The sequence below is a fragment of the Eublepharis macularius genome, chromosome 4 (genome assembly GCF_028583425.1).
Source record: "Eublepharis macularius isolate TG4126 chromosome 4, MPM_Emac_v1.0, whole genome shotgun sequence".
NCBI lineage: Eukaryota > Metazoa > Chordata > Lepidosauria > Squamata > Eublepharidae > Eublepharis > Eublepharis macularius.
The window spans coordinates 23,860,031-23,881,345 of NC_072793.1; the positions used below are offsets into that span (position 1 = coordinate 23,860,031).

General features: G+C 44.4%; 1 protein-coding gene across 4 annotated transcripts in view; it reads right to left on the reverse strand.

The window, feature by feature from the left end:
• Window positions 1–21,315, reverse strand: part of BAIAP2 (BAR/IMD domain containing adaptor protein 2) — a 183,950-nt gene that overhangs the window by 7,148 nt on the left and 155,487 nt on the right. For 3 of the 4 annotated variants that reach the window (XM_054975927.1, XM_054975929.1, XM_054975930.1), the window contains 6 exons: window positions 17,021–17,248; window positions 15,342–15,543; window positions 13,475–13,676; window positions 9,837–9,905; window positions 8,306–8,456; window positions 4,573–4,607 (listed from right to left, as the gene is read on the reverse strand). In XM_054975927.1, the coding sequence (XP_054831902.1) occupies window positions 4,573–4,607; window positions 8,306–8,456; window positions 9,837–9,905; window positions 13,475–13,676; window positions 15,342–15,543; window positions 17,021–17,248 (887 nt within the window). Of the gene's footprint in view, window positions 1–12; window positions 3,357–4,572; window positions 4,608–8,305; window positions 8,457–9,836; window positions 9,906–13,474; window positions 13,677–15,341; window positions 15,544–17,020; window positions 17,249–21,315 lie in introns of those variants that run through there. The other variant, XM_054975928.1, reaches the window with a different exon arrangement.

The window sequence follows — 21,315 nt, forward strand, 5'->3', positions numbered from 1 at the left end:
GAGAGGATGTTTGTAGACCAATAATTGGCATGCATGTATACTCCTTAAGTTAACAAGAGGGAGGGACGGAGGGGTGTGTGCGTGCAGTTACTGAGAAAAGGAGTTGACGGTGCCCCTAAGGTACCTGATGGTCACCATTACCGCATTACAGCTTGAAGGCACGGGGACCTGGGAAAGGTACATTTGCTCCTCTGGAAGTTTTAAGAGCTCCAGAATACTATTAACTGATTGCCACTGAATGACAAAGGCATGATTCGCTGTAACAAAGGTTGCATGATGCGAGTCCTTGCCCTTTGTAAATTGCTAGGAATGGACTAAGAACTCAACTCCCTGCTATGTGTGTCTCAGTACACATCTACCAGATAGCTTTTTCAAGGAAGCAATCTCCCTTTACTTAGACTGCAGCAACATGACCATCTCAGAGGCATTTGGAAAAAGAAGTTGGGTGTCTGAAGTGACAAGGCATAATAAAGACCTATCACGCTGGTGATAATTGCACAGAGCCTCCGCTTGACAAAAGCTTCAGGCAACCCAGGCTACCGTGTGATAATTCCGATGATCACGTGGGTGACAAACAGCTGGGGGAGGGGGGAAACCAAGTCAGCACAGAAGGTTTCAAGCAGATAGTCACAGAAATGAGGCCGGTTTTTAACGAATTCAGTATCTCCACACTAAGGGCCAAACTACAAGTGACGGATGACACAGGTTGGACACTTCTCAGCTTCCCTCAAGTTTTGGCGGGAAATGTAGGCAGCTTGGTGGAATGTTGGACAAGCGGCAGTTGAAAAGTCCATTGGACAGCAGTCGGAGAGCCAAGCTGCAAGACCAGGACGCCTACATTTCCCATCAAAATTTGAGGGAAGCTGACAAGTGTCCAACCTGTGTCAGGCGTCACTTGTAGCTTGGCCCAGAGATACAAGCTCACCTTACTTCAATCTCAGTATCCTCACATCTCTAAGCTTTAGCAAGGGCTCCACTATTTCTCAGCAGCTAGCCACTAGCAAAACAGCACTGCTAGCTACCCACATAGATGTAGATGCCACACAATGAGGTTCTAAGCTGCCGTGGTGAAGCTGCTAATTCCTAGGACAACTGGATAAGCAAAACTATAATGGCTCAATTAAGCATGACTGCCGCTATGCAGAATAAACCAATATTAGTCCGGGTTTAAACTCTCAGTAATTTCCCAAATATCCAATCTAATATTCTGTCAGCTGACCAATGTGACTTGTGGGATACCTTCCCCTAAGTCCAGCAGAAATCCAAGTGGGATGCCCCATATGGCCTTGTGCAAATTGTTCTCTCAGCCTCAACTGTCTGTCTGTAAAATGGAAATAATGTATTGCCCTCCCAGGAATGAGATCAGATATTTCTAAAGATGGGCTGTAAAGCACTGAACTTGGGGGTGGGAGGGGAGAGGGAAAGAAGAAAACATAGAATAAAAGCTGGTTGAAAGAGAATGAAGTTCTTCATTATAAATGAATGAAAAATATCTGGCAACATCCACAGTTTGGTGACTGTACGACTGATCAGCAGTAAAGGCAGTAAAATAGAAGAAAAATCACTGAACCCAACTCAGTGGAGGAAATCAAAACTTTTATTCAAACAACTTAGTACAGGGCACATTTCTCTTCGACTTTGTTAATTTTTGTGCTTTTTCTTTTTTAAAAAAGTTTTTTTCCCCAGCACTTTTACAGTCTTCACACAAGTTTTGCGTATTTTTGTTTTGCGTTGTCTTCTCTACATTCATTGGTTGACCACAGAATAACCTGGATTTCAAAGTCCTTTGACCAAAGTTATGAGAACAATGCAAGGAGGGTGTTTTTTTTTTTGTAATTACATATGCCCCAGGTCTATTATATAAAACAAAACAAAAAAACTTTGCTATGTGTGTAGATAGATCTTTCATATATACAAATAGTCAATATTATATTGTCAGCAGCCTCCTATACAGATCAAATATGATTCTATTTTGGTTTTTTCTTCTTTTAAAAAAATCACATTGGGGTCAAAAAAAGAGAATGGTATACAGCTTTGCACTGTGGATTTTCAACCGGAACTGAAAGAGTTAAGTCTTTAACAGGGGCCACGTGACTGACTTCCCAGAATTCAGAGATTGAAGAAGCAATACCAGTAGCCATTAATTCCAATCCTACCGTGTTTGTCTCTGAAGTTAATCAAGACACACAAAGAAGATTGACAGCATTTTAGGAAATGAAGAGACTTCAGTTTTTCTCAAAACCATCAGGTTGACATCCGACCCACCTCCCCCCCAAACTCAGGCAAGTTTTGCCACACGTTTCTATCCAAAAGAAGCAGTGGAGGGAAAGCCCTCAGATTTTAGAGAAATAAAAGTCTTCGGAATGATTCGGCAAGCTGTGCCACCGAACAGAACGTCCTCCCCCCCTCCCTTCGGTAACCCCTGACTCCAAATACCCCAGAGCACTAACCATGAGGTAACAATACCTTCCTACAAAATATATATATAATATATATATTATATGCATATATAAAACAAAACATTTTTAAAAAAATGGATCCTGGGTTGGTGCTCAGCTTAACGAGCTGGAGCAGTCCAGTCCTCCCTAAGAACCAGCCACCACTGTCCACGCTCCAGGCATCCACGGACCCCCCATTTTTTTTTTCTTACTGAAAGCCCTGAAGAGCCACCGAAGGTGACGAGCCTCTCTGGCATCAATATGCACCTTTCCCATTAGACAAAACTGGCATCATGGTAAAAGTCAAAAAAAGGATCATTGAAATAACAGTACGTACACCATAGGCCATGCATATTTGTTTCTGGATTTTAAAAAAGAGAGAGAGAGAGCGCGCGCGAAAAAAGAAAACAAAAAACTCCATTTGTTTCCCTATTAATGAGCAGCTCACATTAAAGCCTCTGAAAAGGGATAGTGCATTTTCTTTTCAGTTTTTTTTTTAAAAAACCATTTACGAAGTACAAAGAGAAAGAAAAAGAAAGATGCAGAATTTCCATCTAAATCTACTTTAAATGTAAACTGCATCCAGGCGGCGGTGGCGACGGCTGCTGTGAAAACCAGGAAATCCTGTTTTGAGATTTTTCTGCTCAGAAAAGGATGTCAGCAAACGTTAGGGAATGGAAGTAGCAGCACCCATGGGTTCCTTGATGATCACAAGAATTAGAATTCCAGGAGGAGGAGTGACATTTAACGGGGAAAAAGGAAGAGGTTTGTATTTGTGTGTGTGTAGGGACTGTGCAGAAGAAGGAAGAGGAAAAGAAACGGAGGGGACAGAGAAGCAGAAAAGTCTTCCAAACAGCAGCTGCCATTTCTAGTCAAGGTTCCTTCTCTCACACTGTAGATACCAAAGTGCCACTGCTGCTGTGGAATAGAAAAAAAAGCACAGAATACTGCCAGACTGCACTTCACCACAAAAAGAAAGAAAGAAAGAAAGAAAATCACCCGATGGACAACCACCAAACAGAAATACATCTTGAGCGCAGTGCAGTATCCCTTTGGTTTTTAGAACATGGGAAGGGGGCGGGGGAGAAGGTGAAGGGTCTGTTCTCAGTATTGCCCCGAGCTCTGCTACGCTTCATCCTCCCTCCCTGCAGTCTCCACACAGAGCTGTGGGGGGTGGGGGCAGGGAGAAGACTCGTTACATTTGGTCCTCGTTAACCGAGTCTTAAGCCTCTCCAATGCAAACTGGGATATCAAACTGGGAATTTATGTTCATCACCGCAGCTCATACTGTTGGAAATACCAACATGAACTGAAATTTGGAAAGGAGATCCTTGAGGAGCTCTTCTGTCCCCCAACATGAGAGCCAGGGCGCTATCATTAGGGCCACTGGAAGTCCAACAGGACTACAGAATAAACGTCACAAGAAAAGCCTGTTCTAGGTCCAAGGCAGGGTGTCTGATTTGAGGATTTCTCAAGTTATGGAGCTCCTCCCTCGCCTCCTCAATTTTCAGGTTGCCTGGCTGAATGGTTGACCTTCCCTGTCTACTTTAAAAAGCAGCCAACTTTTATATTTGGCTTTGTGTACATATTATGATTTTCCAAGCTTTGGCTGCTGTTTTTCCATTATACATTTCCTACTTTCAGGGAGCTCTTTCTGGAATGATTCATCTAGCAGAGAATGCCTGCATATCTGCCAGGGAATAAGAATGCATTGCAAGGAAGTTCTGGGGCATGCTCTAGGATGCAGTCTCGGATTTGCTAGAGCGATCTATAACGCTCCCAACTCTCCTTCTGTAGGGCCTGCAGGGACGAATGAGTCTTCTCACTTCCCTGTGCTCACAAGGAAACCCAGGGTTCCCTGGAACTCAGCTTGAAAACCACTTCTTATTAAAGAGAATGTGTCTCAGCACATTCTCTTTCTGTGAAGGCTCCCCAAATAAATCTTCTAGACCGAAGCCCAACAAACTAAACACAATGGAAGGCAGAGGATTCTTCTCACAGCTTCCAGTGTACTCAAAGGCTTATGCTCGTGTGGCCAGTATTTATATGCAGTCTTCTAACTAGAGATACTGCAGCCTCCCTTATTGACATTTACTGTGTAGATTTACAATGAGCTTGAAGTATAAACTCTTACCTGCTTGTGGATCTTGTTCCATAGTCATCCAGGCCCTATGTATGAGAAAAAACAGCCAAGATGTTAATTACCAGAATATGCTGCATTTCCTCCAACAAGAAGCTATAGAAGATCAACACAAATTGCACTAGAATTGTTTTCAGACTTGAAATCAAAGCTCTTGATCTTTCAAAGAAGCTTAGCTGTAGATGCTAAACAGGCATCAGTGAAGGGTGGAAAGTTACATTCCTTTCACCGGCTAACAAGGATAAATTTTGAGTTCTCTTTTCAAGTTTTCCTTGGGACAGAAAAGGTCCCTGTAAACTTTAAAAGGCATGCAGTACAAGCGCTATAAGCTGGGAATGCTAGATATATGCAGCAGAAACAATTTGTACAAGAAAGCAGATTGGCAGTATTGCATTTCCGGCAGAAACAGGTACCGAATTCTGAATCCTCCATCTCCTTTTAGGCATTATCAGCCCGCCCATAAAATACCTGCTAAAGAGATGGCTCGAGGCATTGGTGGAAAGGATAAAACAGGAACAAGTGCTGCACAGAAAAAATGCAGTCTGCCTGTTCATCTCTATGCTTGGATGCATACAGAGAAGAAAATCTACAAGAGCTTATTTTTCCTGGCTGGGATTGGGGTGTGTGCGCATCGAATGAAGACAAGACACAGGTCTAGAACTGGGACACTTCAGACCCTCAAGTTCCCATGTAATAGAAATGTGAGCTTGGTTAATTCCAAGTGGCTATTTCCATCATGGATACATGCTCCTCTGCAATCCCTACTGAGAATTCGTTTTCGCTCCTCTTGTTTCACTAAACCAGCAACAAAGGTTCACACCTCATCTCCTAAAGGGTCTACGAATGTACCACACAGCAAAAATGCCAAGCATTTTTTCCCCTCATGCTTGCTGGCAAATAATGGTTAGTATGGGAAATGCATACATCCGCCCTCCAATCCTCCACAGATACAAATTCTGGGGCCAAGCTCAGCCAAATTTGTGGTCCCCTCCATTCTGCAACTCTTCGTCTGAGGAGTATCAATAAGGGACAGCTACTGAGCCGGTTTTAAAGCAAGGAGAGAAAGTGAGGCCTTTCCCAGCTCCTCCTGAGCAATCATAACTAGCACTCCTACACCTGCAATTAGGGGGAAATGACTTCTGAGTCAAAAGCCTGGGCCTGCCATGCCAGCGTGAGCCACAGCATCTCATTCACTTAACACAACCCAGTATTTCCAGCATCACAATCAAACAACAGGACTGCAGTTATTCTGTAATGTGTTTGTAGCTGGCCCTGAAATAATATTTACATTTTGACAGTTCTTAAGAAATGAATGGATTGTTAGAGGGTCTGATTCTGAACCTTTTTATCTCAGGAAGTCCAACTGGCTTTAGTCCGTAGGCAGCCAAATTCTGCCCATTTGTAATTGTAATACATTTGGGGCTGGAATAACTCTGCAACCTTACAACATTTACAGTGTTCAGGCTTCACCACTCAATAGAACCTCTTTTTTCTCTTAGGATCAGCCACTGCCTTCCAATGTATTGGGTAGGTTTCTTCCCCCTCCATTCCACTTACCCTCTCAACTTTTTGTCAACTAAACAGCACATCTGGCTGTGACTTAGGACCGGCTTTGGCTTAGTTTAGAGACAGTTCCCACCTTGAGGGTCTTAAGAGGGGAAAAATAAGCTGAATTGATCTGCAAGCAGCCCATTTCTAGTCTGAGACATTTACAGAACAACCAATGTTACCAGTTGGGTTTACGTTGCTGTTTTACTGCCATTCTTTGTGCCTCAACCATCATTAAATTTGCCGACATTACCATTTTCTCCAATGCTTTTTGTGCATTTCTCTCCAATTTTTAATTTTTTTTAAGGAGCAGTCCAACTCACTGACTCCTTTGAATGGAGGAAGAGCGAGATTCATCTGGGTGACATGTTAGGTAAGGCAAAAAGATCCATTAGGCAGAAAACAGTCTCCAGAAGTCCCAGTTGGAACATTGTGTTCTTCGGAACTTACGGCTGTTGACCTAGGGTAAGGTTGGTAGGAAGCTGGTAGCAATTGGCAGAGGCCACTGGGATATTCATTAAGTGCACAGCCATAGGGCATAAGGTAGTCCTATAAATAATGAACATAAGTACCTGTTGGCAAGTAAGCCTCACCTGCTTGCAGACAGGCCTATGTCAGGAAACAGACATAGTGCTGAAACCATGACTCAGTTTAGCGAAACACCCTCCCCTCTCACCACACCAGGCAGCAACACTTGGTGCTCTGTGCTTTAGGTCCAGCTCTGCCTCTTCTGTCAGAATACAACAACCCACTCAAACCAAAAGCAAGGGCAGCTTTATTTGCTACGGATCAAGTATGTGTAAGAAATTAGAGCTTCCCACAAAAGGAAGTGGGAAAAGGAGCTGTTACATTAAACGGCAAAAGTTTTTACCACCATTCCTGTTCTAGCGTTGCACTCTATAAAAGGTTCTAAATAGTTTACGGTGGTGGTGGGAAGGGCCATCAGGTCCAAGTTGACTTATGGCAAACCCTGCTGGGGTTTTCAAGGTAACAGAGTAACAGAGATGGTTTGCCATTGCCTGCCTTTGCAGGCACGTGGTCTCCCATCCAAGTGCTAACCAGGGTTGACCCTGCTTAGCTTCTAAGATGTAGTAAGATCAGTATAGTCTGGGTCATCCAGGTCAGATCAGTTTGTACTCAACAGCAATTGCTGAATTGGATTACAGGAGGAGGAACATGATGATGATGATGATGATGATGATGATGATGATGATGATAATGATCATCATCATCAATTGGATTTATATCCCATCCTCCCCAGAAGTAGGCTCAGGGCGGGTCACAGCTTCATAAAACCAGTTTAAAATACAATAAATAACAGTTAAAATCTAAAAATAATAAAATGAACACATCTCATTGGACAGTGGGGGGGAACAAAACAAAACAGGTGAGGGACCAGCAGGATAGTTCGCCAGCTCCTCAACACCTCTCCTAGGCCTGGAAGAACTATCCAAGTACACTCTTTAAAAAAAAAAAGGAGAAGGAGAAGGAGAAAAGGAAAAGTCAACAGTGGGGTTTGGAGATGCTGTTGCTCACAGCCTAGTGAATATTCCTCAAATACAAAACATTTGCACTACGTAATTTGTGGACGCAGTTCATAGCACATCCCCTATTCCACAAAGGCAGTGGAGTTGGGAGACGGGGAAGAAGAAGAATCCTAAACAAAACAGAGGATTACAAGAGTTGCTCAGTCAAAAAACGGGACCTGTCTTTCTATGGCAGAATAAAGTCGAGTCCCATTTTGTTGTAGGCAATGATTCAGTTGACATTTTCTCTTTCCTAGGATTTGGCTAGTAAGAAGTCCAGAAGGAAGAGTCAGCTCCAGCTCTTCGCTCAGATCCGGCCAATTGGAGCTGTCTGTTAAAAATGGCCATGCTCCTATGGCAACTTTAAAAGTCCTGGCTCTCTCGCTACTCTGATTTAAGTCACCTCTGCCTATGCAGAGCAAGATTTCAGTTCTTTCAAAGCAAAACAGAACATCACCCACAAAGTGTAAAACAGACCCCGTTTTCTGATTCTCGGTTACCCAAGTCCCATAATCCGTCTAAATTCATTCTGTGCTGTGTAGCTCTGGAATTTCTGCCTTGCACTTGCTTCCTCTGGCTCGGCTGGAAGCAGTTAAATCAGGTTGCCTTGATAGTGGGTTATTTATCCTGCCCCACCCAATAAAGTTCCTTACCTGGGAGAAAGCTGGCACTGCAACGCTATATGGCCTCTGTTTGAAAGTGCTGACATTCTGTGTCTGGAAAGCTCGGGAGGACATGCTGTAATCTGGAGGGGGGATGTCTTCTTTGTCCAGTAAGTTACCTGTACTGCTGCTTTTCCCTTGGCTGCAAGAAGAAACACACACTTGTGATTAATGTCTGCTATACACTTCACCATGAGTGAAGCAGCCAAGCTGCATTTTTCATGGCACGGCCATCCCAAATGAAATGGCTGCACCTTATCTGGATGCTCCCTTTTCATGGCTGGCATTTATTGCCCATTCAATAAGCTGGCTTATGTCTTTAGCTAGGGAATCATTGTCTACAAAAAAGGGAATCATTGTCTTAAAAAAAAAAGCATCCCTCGACTGCTCAAAAATCGTATTTAGGCATATGGTCAAAATCTTCATTAACTTTGAATTATCTCAAGGAATTGATTTTTCTTCCAAAGAGTTAACAGTAGACATGGGCACGAACCCAAAAAAATTACCGATCCAGAGGATCATGGTTCGGTGCAGACCACGATCCCGAATTCCCGAAAAGCAACGAACATCTCGCGTTCCCGAACCAGATCGTGGATCGTGGAGGCCACATAGATCCCTATCCCCCAAAGCCAGGCACAATTGTACTCTCTCAGTCTCTCACTCCAAAGGCTAGCAAGTGGCAAGCAAGAGCTCTGTCCCACTCCACTGCTAGCAGAAAGTGAAACCCAGCCTGGGAGCCCATGGCTATTTATAAGCATGGGTCCCATTCAGCAACACAGGAGGTCTGTGTTTGGCCGTCAGAACTGCCTATCAGGGTTTGCAGGGATGAGATTGGAGTGCCCATGGCTACAGAACACCCCCTTCCCCCTCCCTCCCCTGGGTGTCTTCTCCCAATTTGTAACTGCTTTGCTGCTCCGTGGTTGGGAGGAAGCCCTGCTGATCAAGGAAAGCTGGGCTTCCATTTGGGTTTCCAGGGCGGCAGAAGGAGGGCAAACAGAGCTCAGGCATTCCCCTGGCTCCGTTACCAGGGGAATAGATTGCTGGTGCCTGAGTGTCTGGATTCCAGAACTGAGCCCGAACGCCACGATCCAGGCCTCTCCCGACCGCTGGATCGTTGGCCGTGGCAGGTCACGATCCGCCAGGTCACGATCGCGCAATCGCCATTTTTGTGGGGTTTTGACGTTCGTAATGCGGATCATTCCCATCTCTAGTTAACAGTTCCTGGCTACTGCTTCTGAATAATTATCAAACATCCTGATGGGAGTAATTCTATTAAAAACATGTTTACTTTTGGGCTATTCCTAATAAAAGACTCCAAATATTTTCACAGCAAAGCTTGCAATACTGGTCTGACTGACCTGGATCAGGTACAGCATATTACTAACGAACAATGAGAACAAACAATGCGCTAGGAGACAGACACTATTCTGGCTTCCCAAATGTGGGCTCATCTTTATAAAGACAAGTGTCCTCTAAAGGTCATGGGCTTGTATGGAGACAGCAGCCAACAACATCTACTTACCTCATGTGCAACCTGTCACTCCCATCACTGTCCAGCACACGGGTGTAGGAGAAAGGAAACCAGCCTCTCCTATAATGCATAAAAAAGGCGAAAGAAGTGTGCATGTTACTCTTTCACACTGGAAAACAATATTTGAGAAGTATGACATTTAAAGCAGTGAGCAGCCAACTCTGTTAATCCACTGGTCTCAAGCTCCAGGCATGAGTGCCTCAAACTGGAACAATTCTGGACTTTCCGTAAACATGGAATTTAAGACGGGATAGCACAAGTGTGAGTGCTGGGATCATGCAATGAAGCAATCCACTGGTGCATATATATTTATTAAGATAGTAATTCTTAAGAGAGAGCCAGTTTGGTGTAGTGGTTAAGAGCAACAGGACTCTGATCTGGAGAACCAGGTTTGATTCCCCACTCCTCCACTTGAAGCCAGCTGGGTGACCTTGGGTCGGTCGCAGCTCTCTCAGAGCTCTCTCAACCCCACCCACCTCACAGGGTGATTGTTGTGAGGATAATAATGACATACTTTGTAAGCTGCTCTGAGTGGGCATTAAGTTGTCCTGAAGGGTGGTATATAAATCGAATGTTATTATTAAAGCCCTACTTACTGACCCATCTTGAAGTTCTGATGCTATGTTTTTGAGCTGCCACAAATCTAGTTGTAAACACACTTTTTCTTAGTCACAAGGACTAGGGATTCTCCCCAACGCCCATCTCTCCTTTCCAATGGAAGCACAAAGGAGGCCCAACATATGCAGACAAGTAGATTCTAGCTTTGTGTTACTGAGTCCAGGGACTCAAAACAGCCACCAGCGCTATTTATGTCAGAGGTGTATCAACAGTCAAGTCCTGGGAGGAAAAAACATCAAAAGCCCCATGCATAAGGACAGGCAGAATATACCACTCCTATGAATGACTCACGTTAACATGCTGTACTCCATTTACACAATGATAAATTAGCCCCTTCAGTCCTGGAGAACTCTTTTTGTCACAAAAACAAGTAATCGTATAAATAAAACTGGCTTTCGTGTTATCTTGTAGAAATAAGGTCTGTGGGCTAAAGACATTATTTTTTTCCTTGGACTTTTTGGATTTGCCACAACATGTTAACAGCAGACAGCATTATTCTGATAGCTCTCTGATACTTCCAGGTAGCTCTTAATTGCTGGGGCAAATGCTAATTTCAGCATGATGAAGTAAAAAGGTAGAATAGCTTTGCTCTGGAGAGAAACATACAAATACAAGCTTATACACACACACTCAAAACCTCAATGTTATATATCTAAAAGGGATGTCGCAGACAATGGGACCATTTAAAATGGGAAGTTCTGTGGTAAGCCCCCCACTCCACAACAGCTTTCATTTCTGGATGTTTATGGGCAAACTATTGTTATCTGTAGAAGTCAGCTGGGGCAGATATCATGCCATGAAGCTGTTTACCACGTTCCTCTTTCTTTACCTTAATGCTACAGAGGCTTTCTCACCTGTTGCCCCCCACTCTCAGCTTCCTATCTCACCATGTGGTAACAAGTAGGACTAAATAGTTAAATAAGAGCAGATCACAGCATATGAGAAGTCTGCCTGCCCAGCCTTTCAAAGCTTGACATTGCTAATGAGATCCATCATTTCCTTAGCAGTTGTCACTGATCAGTGAGGTCAGCCACAAGACATCTTACTCAAAGACTGAATCCCTTCCAGCTTGCATGGACAGAGTAGTAAATGCCAGGACGTTTCCTGGCAGATGGGAGAAAGGCTTGTAGCTCCAGATTTAAGACTCTGAACATCAAGATTTTGATTATCAGAGACAGCTCACAAATAGTCAAGGATTATAGAGGAACTTACCTACACAGCGGTTGCCAAGCAACTAGCCTGCCCTTATTCCTCAGCAAGCAGACTGTGCAAAAGCAAACCAGCTGTGGCCGTCTAATCCCAAGGCAGCTTTTGTTCTTGGTTTCCGCCCCGCGGACACTTCTAGGGGGTTCAGTGGCAGCAGTTTCCACTGTTTCCCTTAGTTTTGCTTAGCGGTCTCAGTTGAGAAAGAACTCTTGCTTTTCCAAGGACAAGGCTAGCAAAGGCAGCTCTATTGATGCTGGGCATGAACTTACTATTAGGCCAGAGCGGAAACATACCCTCTTATTTTGCTTGTTAGCAGGCTACAAAGCTGGACCACCACCCTCCTTTTATTATTGATGCTGGGATGCAAGAAGTTAGCAAAGCAGGACAAAGTTCATCCATCATGTAGTGATAAGGAAGCAGGTCCCTTGTTTCCATGGCAACTTGGGGACACTGCACACTTCCTGGGCTGCACCCAGACGGCTCCACAAAACAAGCTAGAAAAGTATCCTTGTTATACCTAGGCAACAAGGCGAAGCTTCCTTCCTTCCCACACTAAACTGACAGCACAACATCAGACGCTCTTCCCATGGGACTCAAAGCAGTAGACCACTGTGGTGGAGAACAATCACAAAAAAATGTGGACAGTGGAGAGGGGAAAGTTTTCTTGTATGGGAGAGTTAATTTCATAGTCTACAACCTCCCCCCCCCCCCCCGCATTTCACTCCAAATTTTATTCTATGGACAATATTTTGGCCCAATCTGGAGCTACAAGCCTTCTCTTGGCACACTAAACTGTCTCCTGGGAATAAAACACCAGGCACTAAAGAGATTACAAAAATTTCCAAAATGGCGCAAACCAGATTTATGGGCAAACCAGGCATTTCAAGCAAAGAAGGGCAGGATATAATAATTCCCCTGAAGAGGTGGCATTGTACTCATACTGAATCAGGACCCGTACCTTTTGAATTTTCCCTTGTTTTATATTTCCAAATGATACATGCAAGCAAAGGGAAACGGGGGCAACACAGCACACTATCCCATTATATGGGGAGCTACGTCAAAGGGGGGGGGGACAACTGCATGAAGATGCCTTATGTGGCTTCCTCTTATGTTGTGTCCGTCCCCGTCCCCCCCCGTACATATGCCCTTCTGGAAATTCTTACATCCACGGGCTCCCATCTGTGGGCCACCAGCAAGTCCTGCCCCCTTGCCCTCACCCTTTTCAGGGAAGGCAACTGAGGGCCAAGCTACAAGTGACGAATGACACTTGAACGGCAAGTGAACACACACATGTATTCCTCCCTGTTCACTTGTGCTCCACTTGCCACTACGTGATCGAGTGGAGGACAAGTGAACAGGGAGGAATACATGTGAGTCTGTTCACTTGCCGTTCAAGTGTCATTTGTCACTTGTAGCTCGGCTCTGAGTGATCGAGTGGAGGACAAGTGAACAGGGAGGAATACATGTGAGTCTGTTCACTTGCCGTTCAAGTGTCATTCGTCACTTGTAGCTCGGCTCTGAGTGATCGAGTGGAGGACAAGTGAACAGGGAGGAATACATGTGAGTCTGTTCACTTGCCGTTCAAGTGTCATTCGTCACTTGTAGCTCGGCTCTGAGTGATCGAGTGGAGGACAAGTGAACAGGGAGGAATACATGTGAGTCTGTTCACTTGCCGTTCAAGTGTCATTCGTCACTTGTAGCTTGGTCCTTACTAGCAATTGCCAAGTACGCACTCTTTTCTTGGCTACAAGTTATGATATCCACACACTTCCACAACCTAAAAAACGAAGGGGGAAAAAACTTACAGTTTTGTCTTCTCACTCTCTCCATAGTGCCACCCATCCCTGGCCTCTGGCACTAGCAGCGTAATGAGGTCTCCCTCTTTGAAGCTCAGAAGGGTGGTGTTATCCCCAGCAGCATGAGAGAAAATTGCTCGTACTCTCATCCTGCCATTCTTCTCCAACCCTGCTGCCATGGAACTAGAGCGGGGCAGAGTCTTGTTTTCGGCTGAAAACAAGAACGGGGGAAACAAAAAAATATATATATCAGATCAAGCGGCTCTCATTCTGGACAGGATTTCACAAGCTAATCAGAACCTTATATATGAGAAAATGTTCACAACTTTAATACAGATCATCTCATCTTTAAAACTGTTTGCTAAACTTACCATTTTTTTAGCAAACAGAAGCTCTCTGAATTTGCGCGATTCTGTTTTTTGCATTTGTTTGGAGGGATATTACAAAAGAAAGTTCTTTGGACAATAAGCAAGTTTTGAAAAATGTAGAAATAAAAAACAAAAGAAGAAATTTTATTTAACTTTAATGAATGTGGTCCTCTCACAAATTATCAAAGCAAGGGCTCAGCAGCAAAAAGGCTAACACACCCACTTATCACTGTTTATGCACGAGACCCGCTAGAAAAAAGGGGTATATAGGAACAGCATTTAATGGCTTGTATTTCAAATTATCATAACAAGCTGCATAAGCTGTACATTTTGGTATCCAGAAAAACTAATGTTTTAATTGGCATCTCTCATAATTGTGGTATGGGGTGCATAACCACTGCTTAATAACTGTTGTCCCATTAGAATCCTTAAGTTGTTTCAGGCTTTGGGCACAAGGTGGCATTTTTCAGCACTGTTACTTTGCCTGTTGTGCAAAACAAGCTTTTTGTGGTGCTTTGGGTTCGAGACTTCATTCATTATCCTGAACACTTCCCTCTTGATTATGCCACTGAAGTGGGAAAAGAAAAAGGCAGAGTGAGGGTCTTGACAAAATACCTACATTGAGCTACACTGAGCCAGTTTGGTGTAGTGGTTAGGAGCGGCAGGACTCTAATCTGGAGAGCCAGGTTTGATTCCTCACTCCTCCACTTGAAGCCAGCTGGGTGACCTTGGGCTAGTCACAGCTCTCTCAGAGCTCTCTCAGCCCCACCCACCTCACAGGGTGTTTGTTGTGGGGATAATAACAACATACTTTGTAAACCGCTCTGAGTGGGCATTAAGTTGTCCTGAAGGGCGGTATATAAATCGAATGCTATTATTATATAAATCAAATGTTATTAAAAGAGCTATGCTTGTGCAAAGAATGGCGCATGAACAACACTGTACGACAGGCCCTCCATTCTCACCTAATGCCATGAACTGCTCCTGCTTACCCTAAGCAAGATCTCTTGTCTGTTGCTGCAACTGAGCATCAGCAGCAGTAAATATCTGAAACCAGATTTTAACAGTCTCAATATGGTAAAAAAAAAAAATCACTAGATCGCTAATGCTGCAGCTCCTTTCTGATGGCTTCTGACATGACACATCAAGAACAAGATTGTAGCAACAAAGACTACTTCATATATGCACCACATTATACAAACACTTGCTGTGAAAGATTAATGACCAGGTCTACTTTATTCACATTTCGTATTTGCCAAGCTTCCAGCAATTCTACCACTGTAAGGGAGCAACGGGGCAACCTGTTGAGAAATAGCTTTGAAGCCTTTAGTACCACCTTCATAATTTCTATGCCCCTCTTGCACCCTGTTCCCACCCCCCACTCCCAAATGCTGCTGCAGCAGTAGCCATTCCCACCCAGCATAACAACAGTGACATGCTTCCAAAAGGGGCAACTTGCCGGAAGGTTGCCCTAGAGCCCATCCATGTCTCTCCGAAGACAGACTTACTGGTTGCGTAACTGTTTTTCGGCATGACACTTTTGCGCACAGGAAGCGTGTTGGAGTAAGAGTCGCTCAGTTGCTTCTGTGGCTGAGGTGGGGAAAAGGACTTAGGCTGAGGAGGCTTCCTGTCAGACCAGTGGTTGTAATCTTCACCTTCTGAGCCTGAGACACCATTCATCACGGGAATGGTCTCTTGCGCAGACATTCGCTGAAGGAAGGAAGGAAGAGAAAAACCAAAGTACTGTGAGATTCAGGCAGAGGAGGACACACAGAGGCCATTTTCACACTGCTTACCTTCCCTTGGAACAACCTGGAACATCGCACAAAAAACACAGAAGATCGAGTTTTCTCGCGCGAGAAAACGCGATCTTCCACGTTTTTTGCACGATGTTCCGGGTCATTCCGAGGGAAGGTAAGCAGTGTGAAAATGGTCAGAGTAGGAAATTAACCGGTCGTATCCATCAAACCTTATTAGTATATTGGAACAAACCTTAACCAAAAGAAGAAGAATCTACTACTAATACTACTACTACTGTTTTACTTTGCATGTTTTTCTAACACTTGCATATTAGGAGATGCCATATTCATAGCTGCAACCATAAATCAGCTCACTATGCCCAAGTGTCCAAACATACAGATTGAGGTTGATTACATTTCAGCTGAATGGACTGCAGCAGTATAAATTGTTATTACACACTACTGAAAATACTGAATGTGCAAGTTCAAATATGTCAAGGTAAGGAGCACAGGTTCTCACAGGCATGATGTTCTCCTTTCATAATTCCAGATTTTGAGAAAAAGCATAATTGGTTTCAGTTGGTGTGCTGATGTACTCAGTGTTGGAGTAAATACTTTGCAGGCAGAAGGTTCCAGGTTCAATCTCTGGCATATCCAGAGAAAGTATTTCAAGGAACAAGTATTTGGGGGAAAGTTTTTTCTGCCTTAAAATCACTGCCAGTCACCATTTGCTAATACTGAGCCAGATGGACCATTGTTCTAACATGGTGCAATGTCCACTGGGCAGCTTTCAAACTGTCATGTACAAACCAATTTGTTTGCGAGATGAATGACCTGGAAATCCTTGGGCTCATATGCATCCTCCTACTGTGCGCAGAACCAAGGCTGAAGAATTCCTTGTTTAAAAAAGTCTTTGCTCTAACTACAATTTGGTGTGATGTCCAAATTCATGAACTTAAACAAAGTGGGGTTTGTTTCTGACTACAAAATAAGATTATAAACCAGGATTAATTTGTTCCAGTATAGCTATTAAGGAATCACAACAAACTGTGGTTATAGACTTCATAAATCACAAAGGAGGGAGGAGGAAGCCTAGAAGCTGTAAGATTTCAGCCTTATGAAGGTCACAACTGTAGCAGTTTGTTGCACGAACACAGCCCGGGATGTTATCACCGAAAGTTACGCTATTTCGTTATTTACTGTGTTTTCATGCAGACAGGACTCGCTCCCTTCTGCTTCTCAAAAAGCCCAGTTTCTGAGAACTTTGATGACCTTACTTTGTGAAAACACATTCTATAAATATGAGTGCAGTGCCTCTATACAGCCCTGGGCTTTCTAGCAGTTATCTAAATCATAAATATTCTGTCTTATATAACTGAGCAAAAGGTTATTTCTTGGACCACAACAGAAAGGAGAAGCCTAAGATATTTCCCTTACACAATACTTACTCCAACAAAAGGTGCCAGTTCTGGTGGTACTGGGAGTGGTTTGGCACCAGGGATAGGATCAGAGATGACGAGGTTCGACTTTGATGTAGAAAGAGGGCTGGGCATAACGGTCCCGTTGCTGCTGATGGCCATCTGTTGCATGAGCTGAACAGCACGGTCCGGGATCTTGTTGGGGTCCGAACAAGACTGCTGCCACAGTGGAAGCTTCTGTGTCAAGATTTCTCTTCCCTGATGTTTACAAACAAACCAGAAGAGAGTCAGAGCACAAGGGGACCCACAAGAATATTTCCGCAAAGGAGATGCGCATGAAAAAGAAGCAAGCAACAAACCACAGAGCACAACTGCCCCCTTCAATGGATCCTCCTAATAATTATTGGCTTCTAAGAGAGATAAGTCAAGAATCTGTATTTGCTTCGCACATGCACAGAGACATACTTAACATTTATTCACCATTTACCTAGTTAGGGCAGAGAAGGAGATTAATTTGGTCCTGTGGGAGCTATAAATAAGATAAATTCCAATAAAAGAGATCAATATATGGGTTATGATAGCTGATGGACCAGTTAAGGGCACATGAAACATTTATAAAGGAAAGGGGGGATGAAAGAAAGCAATTTTTTTCCAGGGTATCTTGAAATATTCTGGTAGCAGCTGAACCTAAAGCATGGCTAGGAGATACCATCTGACAGAGGGGTCTGGGAAAGATCTCATCGTAGGATTTTTCCCTACAGGGAATGTGATCTTATCCCCTTGACCACCACCCAGCTCTTACTGACCAAGTTTGGGGCTTTTGCTGCTTCAGTGACACTGCAGAAGTGGAATTAACACAGCAAGGTTCGGAACCTGGAAGGAGGAATTCTAGCAGGTGCTGAGCATCAAGAAGTAGTAAGGAAAAGAACACAAGGAAATTCACACATGCTATTGTCAAGGCAGCACAGGACTTTCAACAATCAGCAGTTGGAGACAGAGGTAGGCATGAACCGGGAAAATGGCGGTTTGTGGTTCACGAACCACGAACTGGCAAGAAATTGCCCGACTTGTGAACCGGTTCATTTGGCCTTAGGTACATTAGACACCAACAGTCGCAGTGGCATTTTACACCAACCCATACTTCTTTTGGATAGAAATGGGTGGCAATACCACAGGGTACAAACAACACAATTCCATTTAAACTTTAAAAGAGGTGGCATATGCAAGAAACATAAGGGAATTTTCATTTAAAATTGCAACATATATGGGCAGTTGGGGAGGGGAAGCTTTAAGAAAACAAATGAGGCCACAGCACAAGAACTTGCAGGAACTTTTAGCACCATCTGGCTTTCCATCTTTCCATCCTGTCTTGGCTGCTGTAAATTAGGGAGAAGGGTTCGGCTGCCTTTCTGATGGAGGAAAAGGCCAGACCTGGAAGTCTGCTCTTCACGCATTCCAAAGGGAGACACGAGGAACCGGGGCGGCGGGGGGGGGTGTTATACTCTGCACAGGCCCCAAACCGGGTTTTCTTCCTGAAGCTCAGATCGAGGGGATGAGAGGAAGAATGAGGGATGTGCCCGTGCTTCAAAAGTTGTACATCTAGTTATTTATTTAAGGTAAGTAAGGAATGCTTTGCCAAAGAAGGGAATGGGCAGAGATTTCTGTCCGGTCATGTGAAAAGCAATTGCCCCTCACCATCACTATTAAAGCATCAGGCCCTGCTTTTCCTGTGGGTTTTTTTTCCCCCCAGCTTCCCTAGTAGTTCCAAGATCAACATAAAAGGTTAAGAGCAAAAGTGAAAAAGGCACCACCACACATGGGACACTTCCTCAGAAACAGGTTGTTCACAGAATATGACCGTGTCGCAGCAGTGTGCTGTCGTGACACACATTTGGTTACTAGGCTGCAGAGCCCAACTACTGCATAGCAACAAGAGTGAGTGAGTGAGTGAGTGAGTGAGTGAGTGAGTGAGTGAGTGAGTGAGTGAGTGAGTGAGTGAGTGAGTGCGTGCTAAGCTACAAGAGACGAATTACATGAGGACGCGCACGTGAAGGGAGTCACAATGTTAGCCGGGAAACTGAGTTTTAAAAGACAGATGGGAAGGTTTTATCAATTTCCCTACTCTACAGAGCCAGCCAAGATTGCTCCTCAGAGCGTTTGTTAATTTCCTCTTCTCCTCTGGAAGGCTCTGTCAGTTCCACCCCCCCCCTTCTAGTAGGTGTAATTTGTCTCTTGTAGTTTGAGTGAGTGAGTCCTAGAGTAGCCTTCAGCAAGCATAGGTTAGTTGGGGGTATGGTGTGATGGGGGTGGGTGGGGGTGTTAACAGCAAAACAGCCGATCTGCTTGTGAAGTTTAGCAACTTCAGATTTCAGAGAATTAAAACAAGCAATCTTTCACAGATCTTGGAATTCTGGGATGCCTAAAGAGACTGCCCGCGTAAAGGTCTGTATAGCTCAGTTGAAATGGGCCAGTAATATTTGCCTCTTGGACACCCTCAGCTTATCCTGACAGAGGACAGTCTGAAATGGGGCGATGGTGGCTACAGGCACTGTCCGTACCAGTCCGCCTTCCCTTCTCCTGCATGAACTGTAAATGGCTATGCTTCAGGGAGGACTGCAAGCAAAGAGATGCCCTCCTGGGACCCAGCTATAGGAGGACTAGAATCCCAAGACTTCCCAGTGCCCAGCATTGCTAGGTCTTAAGCCCTTCCTTCCAGCCTAATAAAAACCTAACTGCTCTGGAATCCTAGGGACAGATCAGAAATGTCACAAACAAGAAAGCAACGGCCACAGCAGCAGAATATTAAAATGACAAATTGCAGACACACTTCTGACTTTCCCGGCAGACTGCAAATTGGTGGGGAGAAGAGCATGAAACCTCTCTCTTGGGGCTAGTTTACAGTACTGAAAAGGAAGACACAGATACATTTCTACACAGATATCACTTCTGAGCAGACGACAATGGATTCCACATTTAAATAACTACACACAATCAGCAGGTGTGCTGCTTTCTGGGGCATGCATGCATGTGCAAGCAGAAGCCCAGAATGACAGCAGGTGTCCACATGCACTGAAAGAGACACAAACGAGCTCATGGTTCATACCGAGCCAGAGGTGTAGCAGTTAGAATGTCGGAGCCCTAGGCTGAAGACTCCCCTCTGCTGCACAGCTCCCACCAGAGCTTGGGCCAGCCACACAGTCTCAGCCTAGCCAATCTCAAAGGCTTGTTGTGAGGATAAAAGAGAGAAGGGAGAATCACGTACCCTGTCCTGATCTCTTTGGAGGAAGGGCAGGATAAAAATAAATAAATAATAGAGTACCTAAGGCTTCCTGCATAAAAGCAGTATCTGTGGGAGGAATTAATTCACCTTGTGGTGGCCCTACATGAACACTCAGTATTGACTACAGAGGGAGAGGCATAAACTACTCCTGCTTCCTTCCACCTCTTCTACCCTGCCTCCTGGGTCTTACGAAAGGGGCAACATGCGTATTTGGTCACCAAATCAGGGGAAGAATAGGGGTTTGCCCGTGCACTGGTGGCAGAGGTGAGATGGAACCAAATATTCCACAGCTCACTCAGGTGATATGCTATGCCAGCTCTCAGTGACATATCTAATCACTTTACGATGCCGGCTTGAAAAATGCAGGAAATGCATTCATCTTCCTAAAAGAGTGAGTGACTGAGTGTGTGTGTATAAAGTGCCATCAAGCCACAGCCAACTTATAGAGGCCCCTGCTGAGGGTTTTCAAGGCAAGAGAACAGCAGAGGTGGTTTATCATTGACTACCTGTGCAGAACTGCCCTCGTCTACCTTGGCAGTCTCCCATCCAAGTACTAACCACCGCTTGACTCTGCTTAGCATCTGAGATCTGACGAGACCAAGCTAATCTGAACCATTCAGGTCAGGGCATCCTCCTAAGTATCCAACCTCAAAGTTACAGGCCCATGTCAGACAATTATCTTGTCTTGGTCCTTCTGCTAGGCAGCCTCACTGCTGCCACCCCGCCACCCCTTCTCCCACACCAGGTTCTCCCATGGCCACAAGCATCTTCAATCTTTCAAATATGTTTTTAACAATATCCAGCCACAACAGGGGGCCTGGGAGCTATTTAGTCTTAATCCAGACCATTGGCTAAAAGTCTCAAAATCTCAAGGCCATGCCTGACATTGCCTTTGAAAGTCACGGGCATACTCTTGGGACTGCAACTCCTGCCTGAATATCAATACAGGCTTAGTGGTCAAATATAACCATTCATCTTAGAGGTTGCCTGCATACATTTTCCCCTTGAGAGTACTGACATTTTCCAAAACAAACAACCCTTCCAC